Source organism: Pogoniulus pusillus, chromosome 7 (genome assembly GCF_015220805.1).
Source record: "Pogoniulus pusillus isolate bPogPus1 chromosome 7, bPogPus1.pri, whole genome shotgun sequence".
NCBI classification, from domain to species: domain Eukaryota; kingdom Metazoa; phylum Chordata; class Aves; order Piciformes; family Lybiidae; genus Pogoniulus; species Pogoniulus pusillus.
This window is the reverse complement of record NC_087270.1, coordinates 16,770,396-16,789,480: the sequence shown is the minus strand read 5'-3', so window position 1 is coordinate 16,789,480 and position 19,085 is coordinate 16,770,396. Positions and strand designations below refer to the sequence as shown.

Genomic DNA, 19,085 nt, shown 5'->3' with positions numbered 1-19,085 from the left:
TTTAGTTGTCAAATTACGAATGTTAGAGGGATGGATTTGAAAATCCTGCAAACAGGAATATTTTTATAAGTGTATCAGTCTCATTTGAAAATTGATTCAGTAGTAATAAGTTCTAGAGCTTTTGTTGAGCAGTGACCTTCTTGTAGGCCATGTGTTTGTTTTGCTAAAGCTCCTTACAAGGGTACAAGTTCTTAGGCCTGATGTTGAAATAGGTAGCAAATGGGGTTGCTTCTGTGCTGCTCATAAGGGCTGTCTGAGATGTAGTGTAGCTGAAAACCTGTAGTTTTAAAAACTTACTTTTTGGCCAAAGGTTTGTCTGTATATGCATGTATGTTTTAACATAAAGCTTCATTGCTGTGCTTAAGCATAAGAAGCAGGAAATGTTTTCTGGATAGAAGCAGCAGTGTTAGTGTTTTTGGTTGTTTTTTTTTTTCTCTTGCACCATCTTTATTTTTAGTGTTTGAGTGTGAAACCCAGTAAATTCCCTGATCTTGAAGTTATGTCATGAGAAGTAGTAGATTCAAATTCTGATTTGATTCGGGGACTCAGTAAAACACAAACTCCTATATGAGATACTCAGGCTTTAAAGCAGTTTTTGCATTGCAAGACAATCTGTTATTCTCTCAGAATCAATGGCTTAATTTTAAATCAAGTGCTATAGGTATGTCAGCGTCACGTATGTTCTCCCAGAAAGGGGCTTAATAGGAGTAGTCTATGAAAAGTCTGGTCTGATTTCTGAATTAATCTTCCACAACATAAACTTTTTTTCACTTTCTATTTAGTGTTACTAAAAAAAGAGGAAGATGCACTTTATTTTGAAGGTAAAGGCATTTATTTACAAAAGACTTTAGAATAGGTTCTCATGGCATTAAAGAGAGTCCCTTAAACGTGCACAGGTTTTAACCGGAAAAATGCATGGAGAACATTTATGCTTTTATGTTAATTTACAGCATTTTGTATCCCCAAGTGAACTCTGATATTGACACAGTCTACATTTCTTGGTTTCTCTGGATGCCAGTTCTTGTCAGTCTAGGAGGGATTATATTGAATTACATTTGTTCTTTAGTAATATTTACATTACTGTGCTCTTCAGAGGCTCTGATCAGGATATATCTGTTTTGCTAGACACTGCACAGATACCAGGTAGTCTTAATCCTCAAGTAAGCCAGAAAATAAAGGTAGCATTAAATGTGGATATTTGTGTTGCAACTTTTACACCATAGTTTTGCAGGTTGCTGTGTCATACCTGAAGCTATGGTAATGGTTTGTTTTGTTGTTCTTGTTTGTTTTGGTTTGGTTTTGTATAACAAAAACTGGAAAGAGGCATCATAGCATGGAAAAATAGGGGAGAGTTGTACAAAAGCTCCTACAGTTTTAGGTAATTTTTGTAGAGCTAGGTCATTCCAGTTCTTGATTACTGGGAGTTGAGTTTGTTCTCTGCCCAGCATTCTGCTTTGCTTTCTTCAGTGAAGTCCTTTTGTAATCCTAGCAGCTCTGAAACCTTACAAAATCAGTTCATATTGACGAAAAGAGGTCTCTAAGTGTTACTCTATTACCCAAGCTTGTAGGCCATTTTTTTCTTACATTTTCTCTTAAACCATTTGTAAAATGTAAAAAAAAAAAAAAAAAGGAAAAAAAAAAAGGAAAAAAAACCACCAACCCAAACCCACTACCAACAACAAAACCCTCAACAAAAATAACCAAACAAAAAACCTAAGCCAAACTAACCAAGAAACAAGCAATCCACAAAAACAAAACCCATACAGTTTACTCAAGCACACAAGATGGATGTACACTAATGTTGTTGTTTTCTGTTCATTATCACTATCAGATGGCCAGCAGAACTGCTCCAGTATGATCAGATCCATAAAATACTTAAGATACTTGTGTTTTACTGATTGTATAGCTTTAGGATAGCTCTGAATTTGGTTGCTAAAGATGCTTGATTCAACTTATTGTCACATAATTTTGGCATTTAAGAGGTACAAAGATGGCTTAGAGGTTGAGTCAGGCTATGTTTATCTGGAGGTAGGCAAGAAATTAGGAGTGTTGTGAAACATTTGCAGCATTCTGTTTGGGATACGGAGAGGATGAGTGTTTTATGCTGTTAATATATTAGGTACAGATACTGCGTAATTAACGTCGCTTGGTCTACATGAGCTTCTGTCACCTGTTCAGTGCTTGCTGATAAGCTTCAGTATTGATTTTTTGACTACCCTTAGTGTTGTGTGCAGGTCTAGTGTTTCATTTGGCTCTTTTATTCCTCTGTGCAAAACTGTAAGACTCTTGTCTTTGTTGTGTGCTGCTCATTCTTTCCCCCCTTAGATTCACATTTTCTTTCTACTTATATGATATTTCCATGTTTGGAACCCCTTCAGGGGTCCAACTTTGTTGCACTAACCTAAGTCATTACTGTCTGCTGCTGAAGAAAAGAAGCTCAGTGTTTATAAAACTTAAATTGAATAGTTGCTTCCCATTTACTTTTGTCTTTGACCCTTTTTAAGAGGATGAGGAGCTAGACTTGAGTGAGAGTGGAAATTACTTTCCTTGATAGCAGTATTGCCCGATGGTAGTTTTTCTGGACTGTGGTGCAGTGTTACCTCAAATAAATCAGAGTAACCAGAGGGAAAGAAAGTAGGGAAAGGAACTTGTATCCTCTTTAATTGAGAGCTTTCTCAAGGAAAAAAGAAAGGTGACACTGCGATTAAGTTATTCAGACTGGTTTGTAATTATAAAGAAGTTGAAGAAAAAACCTCCATGACTTGAATAGCTAAAAGGCTTCTATTTTTAGAAAGATATTTCAGATTTTATTCTGCTCAGAGAGTTTAGTTCATGCTACTTGATGTGATCAAAAATGAATTTGTCCTGAAACTTTTCCTGTTAAGGCTGTTCAGGACTCGTTCTTTCTTGCTGCTCAAGCCACTTGATCACTGAATCTAAAGATTAGTTACATAAATCCCATTGTGCTAATTTTTGTTTTGAGTGACAGACAGCTGACATGAATTTACTGAGATGTCTTTCTCTTTGTGTATGAGGGCATCTTCTGTTGGATAAGTACTTGGTAAAATAGACTTAAATGTTAGGATAGCTTTTAAGATTAAGCAAGTTCTGGAAGTGAGCATCCTTACGTTTCTTACCACATGAAAAATTAAGGAGATAATTCCTTTAGCTATAGTAGAGATTTTCAAGTTTTATGCTTACAGACGCTCTCAGCCTTCTTAGTAAAGGGCTGACACAGACTCTGCAATCACAATCCTGCTTACTTCTGTGAATAACTTCAAGAAGATCACTCACTGCATACTTCTAAATTTTTTTAAAATAAAGATATTTGGCTAGTGGAGAACTTGAAGTCATCTTGTCTCCTCTGTAGAAAAACTTCCTGTTAGACTTTTTTTTTTTTTCCCTCAGTATACCTGCAGGTGCTGTATGGCTTTTCTTCTGTAGGAATAGATTTCAAGTCATGAAAGTACCAGCAATTCCTGAGCCATGTCCAACATGATGTCTTTTAGGCTATTGTAGTCAATGTCAGTTAGGGAAAAATGAGTCATCATAAATGGCCTTAGATGCTGAGGTGTTGTGGAATGTAATGGAATCATTGTTGGTAGGGAGATGGTTGAGCTGGAAATTTCAGGCTGTTGTTGAAGGGAAAGTACCTTGGAGAGCAGACATTGGCCCTCTTTCACTCTGCCTCCTGCCTTGGAGGCAATGCCTTGGCTTTTGGATGACCATCAGTTTTGCTTTCCACAGAAGGAGTTGCATGGCTTCAGGGGATCATGAGATTCACACTTTCTTTCAACTTGTAATTTTTTTTTTTCTGTTTTGGTTATGTGTTTGTGTTGGTTTGTTGTGTGGGGGATTTTTTTTCCCTACCATGTTAAATGGTAAAACATATTTCTTCATTGTTAATACTGACTTTTCATTTTTGCCTTTTAATTCCTTGTAACTGTGGTTTCTCCATATTGCAGCACTTTGCTTCTATCTTCTATATTCAGGTAATGTTGAGTCAGAAACACAGATCTTGCTTCCTGATCATGTTTCATGAACCAAGTAATGATCTGTCTACGATTTGGCATTTTTGAGATCAGAAGGGGAAAGCAATATTTACTTCTTGATTCCTTTAATTTCTTGTATTCAAGTATGTAGTTTCACTTAAATACGTGATAACATTCATACTTCATCCCGTACCTCATCTTCATTGCAAATCTTGGGTTATTTTTCAAAGTTGTTTCTTCTTTTTTCTGTGCTCTTTTTCCATGCATCTGTTTCCATTCCACTTACCCATATGCTCTTTCTTCTCTCAATCCTTCACCCTGTTTAATTCTTAAGTGTTGCTGTATATATAGTTCTGTGTCCTCATATTGCTGTTTCCTTTAACAGGCTTCCATGATAGATTTGGTGTTTTACCTTTCCAGTGTTCACTTGACTCTAGCTCTGATTTAGAAAAGATGGAGGAATGTCACAGTCAGAAGTTGCCTGTGGATGATAGCAGTGCTACATTGGTGTCTTCATGCTTCCAACAAGTCCTCTTAAGTCTCCTGCTGTACAAAAGAGAGTTTCTTAGTGAGGGAAAGAGCGGCTTTTATGTTGTACTTAAAAATTTTTTTTAATGCAGCTCATCTACTAGTTTCACCAGCTCAGGTAGCTAGTATGTAAGGATTTTGCAGAGTAAGCTCTCCATTAATAGTTGTCATGATACTGGGAAAGTGTGAAAAATAAATCTTAACCATCTTCATTAGCAGATAGTTGTGATTACTCAAGGCTGCTTATATTAAGAGCATGCTGCAATTAAACATAGTTATGACCATTTAATTTTTGTTGTTTAAGCATATGTTTGGGTAGGTTGTTTTTTTTTTTCATTTTGTGTAGCAAATAGGCAGTTTCTAGAATTTCCTCTCTGAAGAGGTGAGATGCTGTTCTGTTCCCTTCACTTGTTTGGGAATTGATTGCAATCTGACATACCACTGTGAGGATCTCTGTGGTTTTCTTAAGGCTATGAAAAAATACAGGCTTATTTGTAACTTTACTAGTTGTACTTTTGGAATTTCCCAGGTACGGCGTGTATGGTGAATCAAGGTGAACTTCTTGATGAAATTTGGTGTAAATGCATTACAACTATATACTTAGGTATGGAACTCTTCTGGTGGAAGATGTAGTACTGGAACTACTTGTTGAAGAAGTTGAAACTTGTCAGGAAAAATCCATATAGAAAAAGGCACTTTTGGGTGTTGAGCACATATTTAGCTGATCTGTAGAAAGTCTGTAAATAAGGCTTTAAAAATACATGGCAATTGAAACATGATTTCTGGATTACCATTTGTGCAGATCTTTGGTTCCTTGTTAGGAAGTGAGTGGCAGTCTTTTTGCCTCTTCAGAATAGACTGATGACACCTCCAATTCTATTAACTGACTTCCTCTTGAGAGTTTTAAAATCTGTGTGGTTGTACACAGAAGTGAGGAAAGGTTTAGGATGACAACCATAGCAAAAGGCTTACCATATACACATCAAAAAGTTTTTCTCTACACTTACAAGAGCAGAAGTTCTGCTTTTGAAGCTGCAAGTGAATTTTCCTGGTAGGTAATCTGTTAACCTACTACATGTTCCTGAGGAAGAAACTGCATGGTATTACTGCATGCTTTATGCTGTGCTGCACAACACTTGTCTTTCTCAGCTTATGTTTCTCAACTAATTTTTGGTGAATTCAGTAATTTTTAGTGATAGCTTAATTTTGGGAAGTGGTCAATTGCCTGTTCATTCATCTTTGACACGTAACTATTAAATTCTTCAGAATGTAAGTTGTAGTGAAAACCAGAAGTTGATAAAATTTGAGTTCTATGTTTTCACTGCTAGTGAAATTGTTTTTTTATATAGCTAAGTGAACTGAATAATTAATATTTTTTAAAGTCATCTTCTGCCAGTATGTGATTTTTGCAAATCTGGTAACCAGTTTTCATTTTAAACTCTTGGCATCCACAAACCTGACAGTGCTTTCGCTTCTACACTCTTGTAGAAGCTTGAACAGTGCTGCAAATGGACAATAGCATGTTTGTAGAGGAGAACAGTGCCAGAAAAGCTGTTGAGCAGCCAGAATATTGAAGTCTGTTGGGAGATTTGGGAAATGGCCTGTCTGTGAAAGACTGGCATAGTGCAGTTTATGGCACCACTTTCAGTCACCCGATGTTTAGAACAAGAGATGTATGATGGAGTTACTGTCTGAGCTAGCAGCAACTGATACAAGAGTCAGTAAAACTTTTCCTTCTTGGAACTAGTATAGGGTAGCATTTGGTAATTTGAGCTCAAAAGCTTGTTAAAAGTAAGTTCCTTTGCTTGGTTTAAAAACAGTTAATACACTGAAGTCTGCACAGATGTTGCCTTCATCTCTTTCTTTCAATCTACTAGCTTTCAGAAAAAAATATTTGCTTTAGTCAGTAATTTGCAGAATGCATCATGTGTTTGGGTGAATTATTAAACACTGATTATCTAGCAAAATTGAATGCAAAATTTGAACATCCATTCAAAGTTGGGGGAGAATGCAGCCTTACTCCGTGTCTAACCTTTTTCAGTATTACCATTTTTAAGTGAGGGTTGCTTGTGTCTATGATGGGGGGGAAAAAAGATCCTTTGGTGTTCAAATGCTCAACAAGCTCTTCCTGGACTTTCAACTGAAACTGCCTTAAGCTCCATTTACAGTAATGAGCCATTGCTCATTTGTCAGTCTTATCTCCATTTTCAAGCCAACTCAAATACACTTTCTCAGAAATTAATCATATTTGACTCTCAAAGATGTTATTTTTGAAACTTGGAGCACCATCTTTAGGTGATCTGTTAAAAATTGGCTGGTAATCTGTTGCTTCTTATGGGCCATGGGGGCTCAGTAGTGGGCCTTTCTGGATATGAGGGAAAAGCAGTTGTTTTCTGTAATTGATTCATAGTGTATCAAATAGCACAGCTGAAGTAGTTTGCAAGGTTCTGTCTTGAAAATAGAATGCTTCCTGGAGTAACTATTTTAATTTTTGTTTTCCTTGCTATTTTCAACTAAGATTAATACAAAAACTCTTCAGTGTTGGGAGCTTTGTTCATGCAATTAAATATTTGTTCTACTTACAAAATAGTTTGATAAACTTTGCATTTTCTAATTTCACCTTAAAACAGTAGTTCAGAGCTGGAGTATTTAAAGAAAAGTAATCCAAAACCAGAGACATATTTGGAAAGTTAATATATTATTGAAAGAATGCAAGTACTCTGTTTTAAACTGAAAGTAAGCAGTCCTTTATCAGACCAGTAGTTTGGGCACTGACAGTGTCAGCTCTAGCTTTGAGATTTGCTTTGGGGTGGTTAGTGATGTGCCAGGAAATTCTGGGTTTATGCATTGCTTGTCCAATCCTGATTTGAACTCTTCAGAAACTTGTAGTGGCTGTTGTCAAAATATTAAGATGAACAACCCTACTGTCTGTGTTTGATACACATTTTGGTGATGTGAGGCAGACCTGATTGTATGAAAATGCTACTTAAAATGATCTGACTTTTTTTTTTAAGAGGAACTTTAACAGCTTAGTATACAGGCAAAACCAGTCTTCTCAGAATTGCAATGTCTTGTATTGATTCAAACCCAATTTACAATACTGATGTTAAATAGGACTCTTAAATAAGACACACATATACATATTTTTGTTTCTAATTCCAGCAAGTATCAGAAATGCTTTGAAATTTCTATATAGTTTCTTTTAATTTTTTTTCCCCTTTAGTAACACGCAACTTGCCTTTCCCTGGAGGGAGAGGGCAGTGATGTCTTTGCTGCTGAAAATCCTGAGATAACAGAAGCATTAGAACATACATTACAAAGATACCATAGCTAATTTCCCAGACATCTTCTGTTTGACACAACTAATGTTGAACCAGAGCTGAGAGACCCTGCTGGACTCAGGCTCATGCATGATGTACCATCAGGCTGCATCTCTCCTTGATCAGGCTTCCTGGCAACCTGGCCACACTGGTCTTGAGCAGGCTTTGTGTATTCCTACTGTGTGGTGCTGGGGTCATTGGGCCCTTTCAGAAGCTGGGAGATTGAAAAGGACAGTGCTGAGACTCCTGATGGATCTTCTTGGGTCAGCAAAACATGAGCAATATGCAGTTTGGACTATTTTGTTTTATCTACAACCAGATAATCCACAAGATGATCTTCAACCATTTCCTGCTAGTATGTGATCAAAAAAAGGCATACTTGTGTTTCAGTGTATTGATACAAGCTCATTATGCTTCTTCACTGCTTGATAATAGTCTTAACACTTCTCTGTATCCATGCCACTTTGGATGTGATACTGTTTCTTCTCCTGCCATCAGCATAACTCAACCTGAACTCTGTATTTCATGTTCCCAGCTAGTCCAGATCAGATTTCTACTGCTAGATCGCACCGCATTAATTCAGTCTTTGTCAACGTTGCTCATCTCAGCGGGAACTGTGAATTTACATGGCGTAATAACTGAAACTTTCCGTTGTCTGGAAATTGCAGTGCTGCTTCTGGACTTCGAAGTGGTTAATGAAGTGGCACAGTTGTGTTTTGTGTTTGCGATGGTATATCGTAAGAGTTCATCTAGATTATAGTTCATCTAGGTGTCTTTGAGTAAGACCATCTCCAGTGTTCTGGGGAAATCATAGCTGATAACTAAGATTTGATTGCATTTCAAACAATTTCATATTGAACTGTTCTTGGGAGGAGTTGCTGTGGCATGTTCTCTTTGGAAAGATGAAAGTTGCAAGACGCTTTTAAGATTAAGGACAGTTGTTGGCTTAAGAAGATGTCTGTGTCCCTTGTAAAGGTGGCATTTTAACCCAAAGCAATCATGGCCTAGCATGCTGAAAACATTAGGATGACCTCACTTTTGAAAGGTGACAATTCTTGTATTTCCTACAGCTGAAATTTTCCAGTTCAGTTTCTGTTATTTTGCTTCAGACTACATTAGCATATTATAGTAAAAGGAAAATAGATATTTGCTGGAGAAGATATAAGATAGAATGGAAAGGGAAATGTTGAAATTCCAAGAGAGACAATGTGGTGGTGTTTGTAGGGAAACAGGGAGGTATATAAAGGTAGCAATTACCTAATATAATCTGATTTACCCTATTTTGGCAAAGTTGTGTCTTAAAAGTGCTGTCTAGCTGTTGGACACAGCAAGTCTTGGGCTACTCCTAGTTGTGTAATTACAATGTAAGTTGGAATGCTTCAGTCTCTCCTGATCTTGTGGTGTCTATGAGGAATTATGCAGGTGCTGAGTAACCAGAAGGTGACTAATTTAGGAGATAGTTTGGGGTCCAGTTGTAACTGCTTTTTACTTACTCTCAAGTAGCTTTTGTATTTCCATTCATAAGAACACAGTATTGTGTAGACTTGCAGACTTTTACCAGATTTGTCAAAATTGCTTTATGTTCAAAAGTTTGTGTCTGACAGGCCATTTATGTGATCACATGTTTTTTTTTCCTAAGGAAATGAGACTTGAAGGGTTGCCTATTTCAGTTTTCAAACTATTATGTTGACTCTAATATTTACTTTGTAATCTCTGTGCTTTGTAATCAAAAGCTTGCTGAAAAGCAAATTGGAGTATTTATAAATACAGGAAGTGTAGAATTCAATCTAGTATTAAAGTGAATTCAGATGTTGTGCTAGTTTGAAGCTAGCTAGAGTGTTTTGGTGAGAAGAATTAGATTACAGGATGTGAGAAGAAAAGAGTGGTGATGTTTACTTCACTCATAGGCTTGCTGAGATGTATAAGAATGTAAATACAGATACAGCAGTCGCTCTCTGGGCTTTGGGCTGTATCTCTCTAACCTAACCTGCTGTCTGTGTGACTAAATCCACCTGCCTCCTAACCCCTCTGGCTGGCCCTCCAGTCTTCCTTGGGCATAAGGCAAGATCTGGGAAAAGGGAGAGGGGTGGGAGAAGGTGGAAGGGTGGGTGAGAGCTCTCCTAGGGACTCGGGTTTCTGGGAGGGGTGTTGTGTTTCTGTATTACATTTTTTAACTTGTATATTTTTCTATATAATTGTATATATTGTAAATATCTGCTTGTATGTTGTGCTAAGCTGTAAATACAAAGCTTCATTCAATTTCCAGAGCCACTGAGTCTAGTCTGGGTGATTTCCAAAGTGTGTGTGGGGGGCAGGTAACACCCAAACCATCACGGATGTGTTGTGGAATGGCAGTGAGTATAGTTACCCGTGATGCTATGCTACATTGGTTGGTGAGGATGAGCATGGACAGCTCAGATTGGAAATACAGTGTAAAGGCACTAAAAAGCACCTTTAGCCATCATTACATAATTTCATTACTGCAGAATTTTATATTATACATCTTTTTTTTATACTAACCTGGCATTTGTACACTGTTTACAATAGTAAAGAACTTGTATATTTTATTTGTTAGTGCATTCCAGAGTTGTTTTTTATCACTCTTTGGCTATGTGTATCTAGTCAGTGTTCTGGGAGGCTTTCATTCTATCAAGACTGAGGAGAAGAAAGAAGACTAGTTTTCCTCGAAGTTTTAGGGAATCTTTGACAGTCAAATTATCTCCACTGAACTTTTGAGTTGACACTGTTTAGATACTTGTATAAGATGGCTTTTTAAAAGTTTGGAAGACATCTGGTGAATCCGTATAAGGCAATCACATTTTTTTTTTATAATAAGAAAGGAATAATTCTAATAGATGAAAAGGGCATGGGTTAGGGTTACTCTGTGGGTATCATCTTAATTCCTGGTGATGATAAATGAAAATAAACTCCCTACAAATAAGAGAAAATGTGTTAAAAATGTTCTGGTTTTCTATGTGAATAGTACTCCTATAGAAAATCATGTATATGTATTTTTTCAAGATTAGCATTATTCTTTATGCTCTGGCATTTAGTGCCATGGATCTTGTTTTGTTAAGTCTGTATTAGGGAACTATTTCTGTGAATAATGTCCATTTTGAAAGTGATCTAGTCTTTCCCATGAGAAACTGATACCAGATGAGGCTTGGGGAAGGAGAAGGGAGCAGAATTTCTGTGCAACTATACCTCATTACAGCTTTGAATAGGTAGAAATTAGTTATGTATATTAAAGTTTTTCATTGTTTGCTTTCTACTATATTATGCTTCTGAAAGTAGAGAAACTGTATTTAAATTGTTTTTACTTGCCATTTGATTTTGTACTTAGTGTGATAGTGACCTTTGGATGTAAGATATTCCTTGTAAGTCTAGCATGATAGTTGTCCTTGAGGTCTAATTACAGTTTGTTCCTCCGGCTCTGAAGTTCGTTCTTATGACGTGAGCTTTGTTTAATCACAGTTGAAGTTATATTGTTCCTTCTTTGTAGTTGGTTTGTTTTTTTCTCATATTCTGTAGCTTTTTTTTGTTTAGTGTCTTCATTAGTGCTTTATCTTTCTTAGGTTGGGAGGTCGCATTGTTTTTAGTACTCAAAACACTTTTCTAGCACTCTTTTGTGGAAGATTGGGTAAATGGCCCACATTGAGTTAAAACCAGGCAAGTAAAACTTCAGAAGACTGGAGAAACAGAAAGAGAACACTGTTTTTTAAGTTTTGATTTTTTTTTTTTTTTATGTCCATCTTGAGTTTTGGCTTATCAGCTGCTTGAATAAACTGTTACATTTTAAGTATGCCTGGAGTGGTTTTCTTTCTGCCGTTGATGATGGGGTTTTTGTTTATATTTTAAAATAACACCTGAATACTGAAGATGTTTTTAAAAAAAACAGGGCAAGCAGTAATTATTACTTCAGGTCAGTTAAGCCGCTCTGCACTTACAGTGTTTGACAAAAAAGAAATCTCTAAACAATCTTGTAAAGATTCACTAAAATGAGACAATACAAGTATGCAAAAGGGACCTAATTTCCTACGTTGCATTTGTAGAATATGTTCAGCTGGAATTTACCTTCCGCTGTCTTTGTTCAGTTCTGACTTGTATGGATCTGTTTAAGACATTCACAGTTCTGTTTTTCATACTCTAATACTAACCATATCTTCAGGGTTTTTGCCTGTAGATGAGCAATGTTAAGATGAAGTTACTTCATGTGGAATAGGGCACGTTTATGATTGCAGTCACTACGAAGGTGTTTAATTCCCTCAGCTTCACACTCCTCACACTTTCTGTCCAAGCACTCCCAGCTTACGTAGCTGCCACTCTGAGTGTTCAATGGCTTGCAAAGCTAACGAAATTGTGGCTCGCTTTCAGTTAGATCGGTAAATTATATTTGCTCGTTTCCCAGTCTGACTCTGGGGTCCTGCAGGAAGACTGATTGTTGTTAAAATGCGGGGTAATGGATACTGTTAGTAGTGTGGACTTGAAGTGGGTTATGTTGATTTTGAAATTGGATCTAACACAGGGCAAAGGTGTTTGTGTGTGTGTAAACTAAGAGGGAAGCTGAGAAGAAAAATATGCTGAGTGAATTCAGGAAGAAGAAAGTTGAACCCAGAGAACTCGGGAGTAAATTACAGAAGGCATTTTTAATATTGCTAGCTTGTGAGTGCCTGGAGAAAAACAGCCACTGGAGACATGGGCAAAGGAGCTGACCTAGGAGTGGAGTGCCAGTGATGAGACAGACTCCAGTAGATCATGGAATGACTGGCTGTGAAGCTCTAGAGCACGTATTATCAATTCTTATTGATGGACACACAGAAACTGCTGCCACTCTGATGTGCTTCAGATGCTGTCAGAGTACGAGTATGCCTTAGCATATCCTGTGGGAATTGCTGCCTCGAGTACAAAACCAGGGAAAGGCTTATCCTCCAAATCAATTTTCAAGAAGGAGACTCATTACAGAAAGTTTTTGGAAAAGTTTTATATGGTTCTTACTACTACTTTTGAAACACTGAAAGCGTGAGAGACTGGGGAGACAACAGATCGGGACGATGGAAGGCAGGGTGCTTGGATATGGGAGAGAATGAAAGGACATGCTTTATTTGCACGTGAATGGATCTATCTGTTTTAAGTACTGTCCCATTCAAGGCAGAAGAAAAATATGTTGAAAGGACTGAGACGTCGTCAATTGGAAGTGAAATCATATGGAGCAAGGGAGTCCTTACAGAATTGACTAAAAGCAACAAAATATGCAGGAATCGTAATGAGTATAGTTGTTGCTATTGCTTTTGTTGTTGGTACTGTTTTCAATTAAAAAAAAATACTAGGAAGGCATCATAAGTGATTGTTTTTCAAGCTGCATGTGTCCCTAAAGAGAAGTACTGTAAATCAATAGTATCCACAAAATTGGTATGCAGAATGAGGTAGGAAGTCAAAAGCCCAGGATGTGTATTTGAGTTGTGAGGACATGAATTAGCTGAGTTGAAAAATATCCTTTCTGCTAGGGAGCGAAAGAGAGGGCTTCAACTGAGGTCCTGGAGGAGAAGCCCTGCTAGGTGTGTTGCTGCCCAATTTGGCAGGCACACAATCTAGTGTGTCAGCTCAGTGGAAAACTGCAGCTTCAGTGTGGCTGCTTCTGTTTTGACCTTCCTGAGTATTTTTAGGAACAAAGACAATATTATTTTTAGGTACAAAAGGGAAGTCACATAGGTAGTCACTACATTTATTACCAGTGATTAGTAAATAAGACCAATTGAAATGGGTCTGCTTTTGAGTTGTAGAATGCATAAACAGGGGAATAACAGTATTTTCCACCTAGTACATATACCTCCTGGTTATTGTAGCTTGGGGGATAAGCTTCAGTATTTCCATAACTTCTACATTCTGTATACTGTGGCAGTTGTAGCTTTTAAGAGACAGTTTCCTTAACGTTCAGGTTTCATGTTTCTCAATCTCATAGAGAGGAATCTCTGAGTATTTCAAACTATTGCAGTGAAAAGGCTGCTCTGGAAGTTAGGAGCCACTGTCCTGCTTGTTACAGTGTGTGTTTAAGCAGGGTGATGTGGAGAGTAATGTAGTTTTTTTTAATGTATGAATGTGTGTGTAAGATCCTACAAATTAGAATTAGGCTTGCTGCTAATGAGGTATTGTCAGATTTGAAGGAATTCATCTTAATGCAATAATGCTCATAAAGTTTGGAAAACAAAGGTTTCATAAGGCGTTTTCATGTGGGGGTAGTTTTTGGTGTGGTCTGTTTTTGTTGTTTTCACTTTTGTTAATTTTTTGTATTTTTTTTTCCAGCTACTATCTATAATTAAGGATCTGTCTTCTGTAGCATGCTTGGTCTGAATTAATTGATTGACAAAATTGTTGGTTTCTTCAGAGCTGTGCTTTGGCCTTAAAAGTCATGTTGAAAAGAAAAGAGATTTTTAAAACTTATTGGTGTTGTATCCTATTGAGGGAGTTTTTTTGGACACTTCTATATTTGTGTGTATGCATATGAAAAGATGTATGTAAGTGCACATATAATGCCCTTATTTCAGAGAACGCATAACTAACTGGTTTTGTGTGACAGCCCTCTGAAGTGATAGTCTTCTGAATTTACTTTCTAGTTACTGCCAGCAAACTTTTGTTAGCTTTAGTTTTTGGAAACCTGTATTGATAGCCCACATAGGACCTTACAAGGCTGAGGCTGGAAAAGAGACTGAGATAGAAATTCTGAAGAGCTTGCTTCTGTTAAAAGACCTTTCCTACAAATCTTGCTTGTGAATTAGATTCATGAACATGTAATACTTGAAATGTCATGTGAAGTGTAGAAATTATTTTGTTAAAAATGAATTGGCCATCTTAAAAGAAAGGCTGACATTCTTTTGTGTAGAAATTGGTAATTTAGGACGAAGGATGACGTGAGAATTGTGCTTTGATAGCTGGAGAAAGGGTGTGTGGCCAATAGACAGACTCCAGTGCCCTCATATACAGTTGCTTAATGTGTAAGTTCAGATGTGGACTGCTACTGATAGTTGGCTTCTTAGAATGTGGAAGTATTTTTTTAGATGGTGGTGGAAGGTATTTGATAATGCTTCATTGAACTATTGGGGATTTGAATTCATTGTGTAACTGCTCTGGTTTCTGGTTGTAATAAATGGGGTAAGCATTTCTCATTTTCCCAAGTAGTGATTCATTGTGGTTAAATTACTAGAATTGAACATGGCTAGTTTAGAATAACTTATATACACAGCACATTGTTGAATAGTTTTGTTGTGATGTTAGTGGATAAAATCATTGATGAAGGTTGGTATTTGAAAATGCACGTCAATTTGTAGTTCCCAGTGGATCATATGAGGAGTTCTTCATCAGTAACTTGCTCAGAATACTGTGCAGCTTTTGTTATCAAGTTAGTTGCATTTAAGTCTTCTGCTTACTAAAGCAAAAAAACCAGATTTGGTTGAGGACTTACATTTTGTAAATATTATTTTCATAATGGCAAATTATGTATTTCATGCTATCAAAGATAATTAATAAAAAAATATAACAATTGCATGGAAGTTTTTTTTGCTAATATGTTTCTGTTTTCTTTAGTATCAGATGTTGAAGGTGCTGATGGATTGCAGCTCAGAAAGGAACATGCCCTCAAGATATTTGCTTACATCAATTCCTGGACACAAAGGTAATTTTGGTTTGACTTTGAGTGTTGGTGATACTGTATCTCAACAGTAGGTTTCCCTTCTTAAAAAAAAGTGGAGTAAATCAGAATGGACAAGTTACAAATGTGTTGAAAAATGATACTTGGAGAGTAAAGAACATTTCACTACTTAGAAAGTTAAACACGTTAGTGCATTTTGGGCAAAGTGTCTTTTGATTCTGATGGCATTCCAGATGCTGTAACATTTGTGTATCAGTAAATAGCCATATTGCAATGACAAATACTGTGTGTTTCTGCTTTAACGTGAGATCTTCTGACCACCTTCTGTGGAGGCAGGGCAGGGTAAGAAGAATTTAAGAAGAGATCACTGTGAATGCAACCACCATGTTAAATATTTCTGTGTCCTAATACACTAAGTCGAGATGATGAAAGGTTGCAGTCCATAGTTACTAAACGGATAAAATCTGTTGCTCGTGGTTGTATTGAGTGAACTACATTATTATTTCTCATCTGTGACTTAAATTGCTGTTGGTAGTCATGTGGGAGTTTTTGGATCGTTTTGGGCTTGGTTTTGGTTTGTGTTGTGGTTTTGGGGGGATTTTTTTGTTTGATTTTTTCTGCTTTTTTTCTTTTTTTGTTTGGGATTTTGTTTTGTTGTTTGTTTTGTTTTTAAGTAGTTGTATCAGCTGTTCCGCTTACTGTACAGATACCAATTTTTTTTCCAGCACGAGGAATTATACAGATAGTAGTATTTAGAAAGAATCTGTAGTAAGGGTGTTTGAAACTCAGTGTGCAGTATGGAGAACAAATTGGTAAACATTATTCTGATACTTAGAAGACTACAAAAGAAAGTAATGTCACATTTTGAATACCTGCCCAAATCAAGTACTTAAATTCATGATCTTTTACAGTGTGCTGTTAGCCACAAAGTAGGAATTTTAAGCCAAACCAGCAACAACAGAGACCAGAATGCTATAGTTCTGACAGATCCTAAATCCCAAGTTTGTCTGAGAACAGTTACACCCTAGTCCTTTTTCCAGGTCATCATCTGTTTCAGAGTTCTGTTCTGTACAGCATCTATAGCTTGACAAATCCAACCTGAACTAAAAAAATAAGACTAGGTAACTTTTAACTCTTTATTTTCTTTTTACCTTCCATATGCGTGTTTTCATACTACAGAAGATAATAGAAAACTGTCCTTAATCTGCTTAAAGCAGAGTCAACTGAAGAGGCTGCAGGAAGGAGTTTTACTTTACAATCTAACTTAATGTCCTGTTTCCACCCTGTCAGATGGGCTTTGTAGAGTTCTTGTTGTTTTGTGCTTGAGACCTTCCTTAAGAACTACTTTTCATTTTGTCACATGTAGTTTAAATCCCTTTCCTTCAAAAGGTCAGTTGGCAATTAAGCCTAAGCAACACCTTTTTCTTCCATCTACTGGTAGTTTTCTTCTGGAAAATATTAAGTTCCAAGAAGTTGTGTTTGTAGCATACTCATTTTTTGGATCTTTATTTTTTTCAGATACAGGAAGATGTAGAGGGTTTACACATACCTCTGTCCTGAAACAAATAACATCTCTACAAGTCAGTCACAGGAATCTATGTTTCAAATAGACGAGGGCACACTTCATTTACGCAACATTAATAAGATTTTTCTTTCTGCGTAGGTGGAATTAGACGTTCTATATGCTTTATCACTTATGTTCTGGAATTGAGGAATACTGTAACCCAGTGAAAAAAGATACGTGTATTCAGAAGGTATATAGTTCAGGAGCTATAGCTGAAGGTCACGTTTGTATTGCATCAAGAGAGGCAGCACCATCTACCTGTCACAGTTCTGAATTCTCTTTTTTTTTAAAGTATATCTTATGGACTCTAGTGACTAAATGAAATTCTGTGCTTTGCAGAGAATATTTAACCACCACTTTTTGGTAGCTGCTCACCCTATCTTTTGCCTGGTAGTTTCTTTGAGAAATTGTGTGTGCAACTTTTCGATTATTTTTGGTATCTGATCTCTCTAGTCATGGACTGGAGTCCATTGTTCTCAGTTGAACAGGACAAAGGTCTTTACTGCAAGACAGCTACCACTTTATATGGCAGTTACATTGCTTAGAGTTTGAGCGAGAAGGAGCAGAGTCCAGATCAGAGATTGTTAAAAGCATGTAGTTTTTCATGTTAGTCTTCAGTGAAACACCCTTCCATATTAATTGTTTTCTTCTTTATATTCTCCAGTATTTAGATCCTTTTAGAGGAATATCCTCCGCCTCTTGTTCGGAGCAAGGAGGTTGCTTCTTTGTGTGGAAGAAACAAATGCTCCCAGACAGTAGGTTCTAGGATGCCTGTCTTGGGAGGTTTATGTACCCAGAATCTCTTTGACATATTGTTGCCCACAAACAGAACTGTATTACAGAGCTTTCTAGCTTGATCATTTGATTGATTTTTTTTTCTTATTACAGTGACAAAAGAGTGGTGTGTAACATCCCACTTTTTCTTTACTGTTTGCAGTATGTTGTTATATTCAGAGGAACAATCTCCGAGCTTGCAAAGTCAAGAAAGTAATTAAGATACTTGATGCTGCTTTTGTCCATGGGGTTTCTATCCAAATGCAGATACAGGAAGTGAACTTAAATACTCAAAATTGTTTTTCAACGCTTTTGATTTACAGGTTATAATATTTAGTTCTTACACAACTTACAAGCATGTCAAGTGGTTTATTGCAGTAAATATCAATAGGGAAAACCAGATGAGGAAACAGATTCAAGAATATACTGAAGAGTATTGCTTTTTTAGTAGTACAGTGACATTGCCAATAAGATTTCTTTTGTACATTTTACTTCAGTCACAGATAAGTGATAACAGGGACTTCATAGTTGTGTTAAGCATTTGGAAGTAATGGGATGCTCCCAAGGCTTAAGGAAGGTTTTGTGACTCTTGCTGGTAGTTGAATAGTCTGTGTCATTTGGTTTTCTTTACTTTTATGGATCTGTCAATTATTTCATGTAAAATGTTTTAATCTGAAGCATTGTTTTTTGGTCAGTTACCTGTTCTGATTTCAGTGACTTCAGGAATTTTTATTTTTATTTTTTCTGCTTTCTTACAGACAATGTCTGTGCTGTTTCAAGGAGTATAAACATTTGGAGATCTTTAACCAAGTAGTATGTGCGCTTATTAACTTAGTGATTGCCCAAGTTCAAGCTCTTCGGGACCAGCTCTGTAAACATTGCACTATTGATATAGATTCAACATGGCAAGATCAGAGTAATCATGCTGATGAGCCCCTGAATGTAGAAAGAGAATCTCATGAAGAAAATGGAGAACGACAAAAATCTATAGAGAAAAAAATAGATTCTGCAAGAACTTGTATCCTGACAGAGGAGGAGTCCACAAAGAACACTGATGCTTTTAACTTATGGAGCACTGATGAGAAGGAGAAGTTGTTACTGTGTGTGGCAAAAATTTTTCAAATTCAATTTCCTCTGTACACTGCTTATAAGCATAATACTCATCCCACGATAGAGGTATATCTTTATGTGTATATTATTTTGTGAAAGGTTATTTGTTCTCTTTGAGTATATGGTACATGTTTGGTGATAGTTGCTTTTACACT

General features: G+C 36.7%; 1 protein-coding gene across 5 annotated transcripts in view; it reads left to right on the top strand.

Moving 5' to 3' along the window:
- Window positions 1–19,085, top strand: part of USP34 (ubiquitin specific peptidase 34) — a 131,021-nt gene that overhangs the window by 3,232 nt on the left and 108,704 nt on the right. For 4 of the 5 annotated variants that reach the window (XM_064146087.1, XM_064146088.1, XM_064146085.1 and 1 more), the window contains exons 1-3: window positions 5,054–5,124; window positions 15,419–15,506; window positions 18,579–18,996. In XM_064146087.1, the coding sequence (XP_064002157.1) occupies window positions 5,061–5,124; window positions 15,419–15,506; window positions 18,579–18,996 (570 nt within the window). In that variant the 5' untranslated portion in view covers window positions 5,054–5,060. Of the gene's footprint in view, window positions 1–5,053; window positions 5,125–15,418; window positions 15,507–18,578; window positions 18,997–19,085 lie in introns of those variants that run through there. The other variant, XM_064146086.1, reaches the window with a different exon arrangement.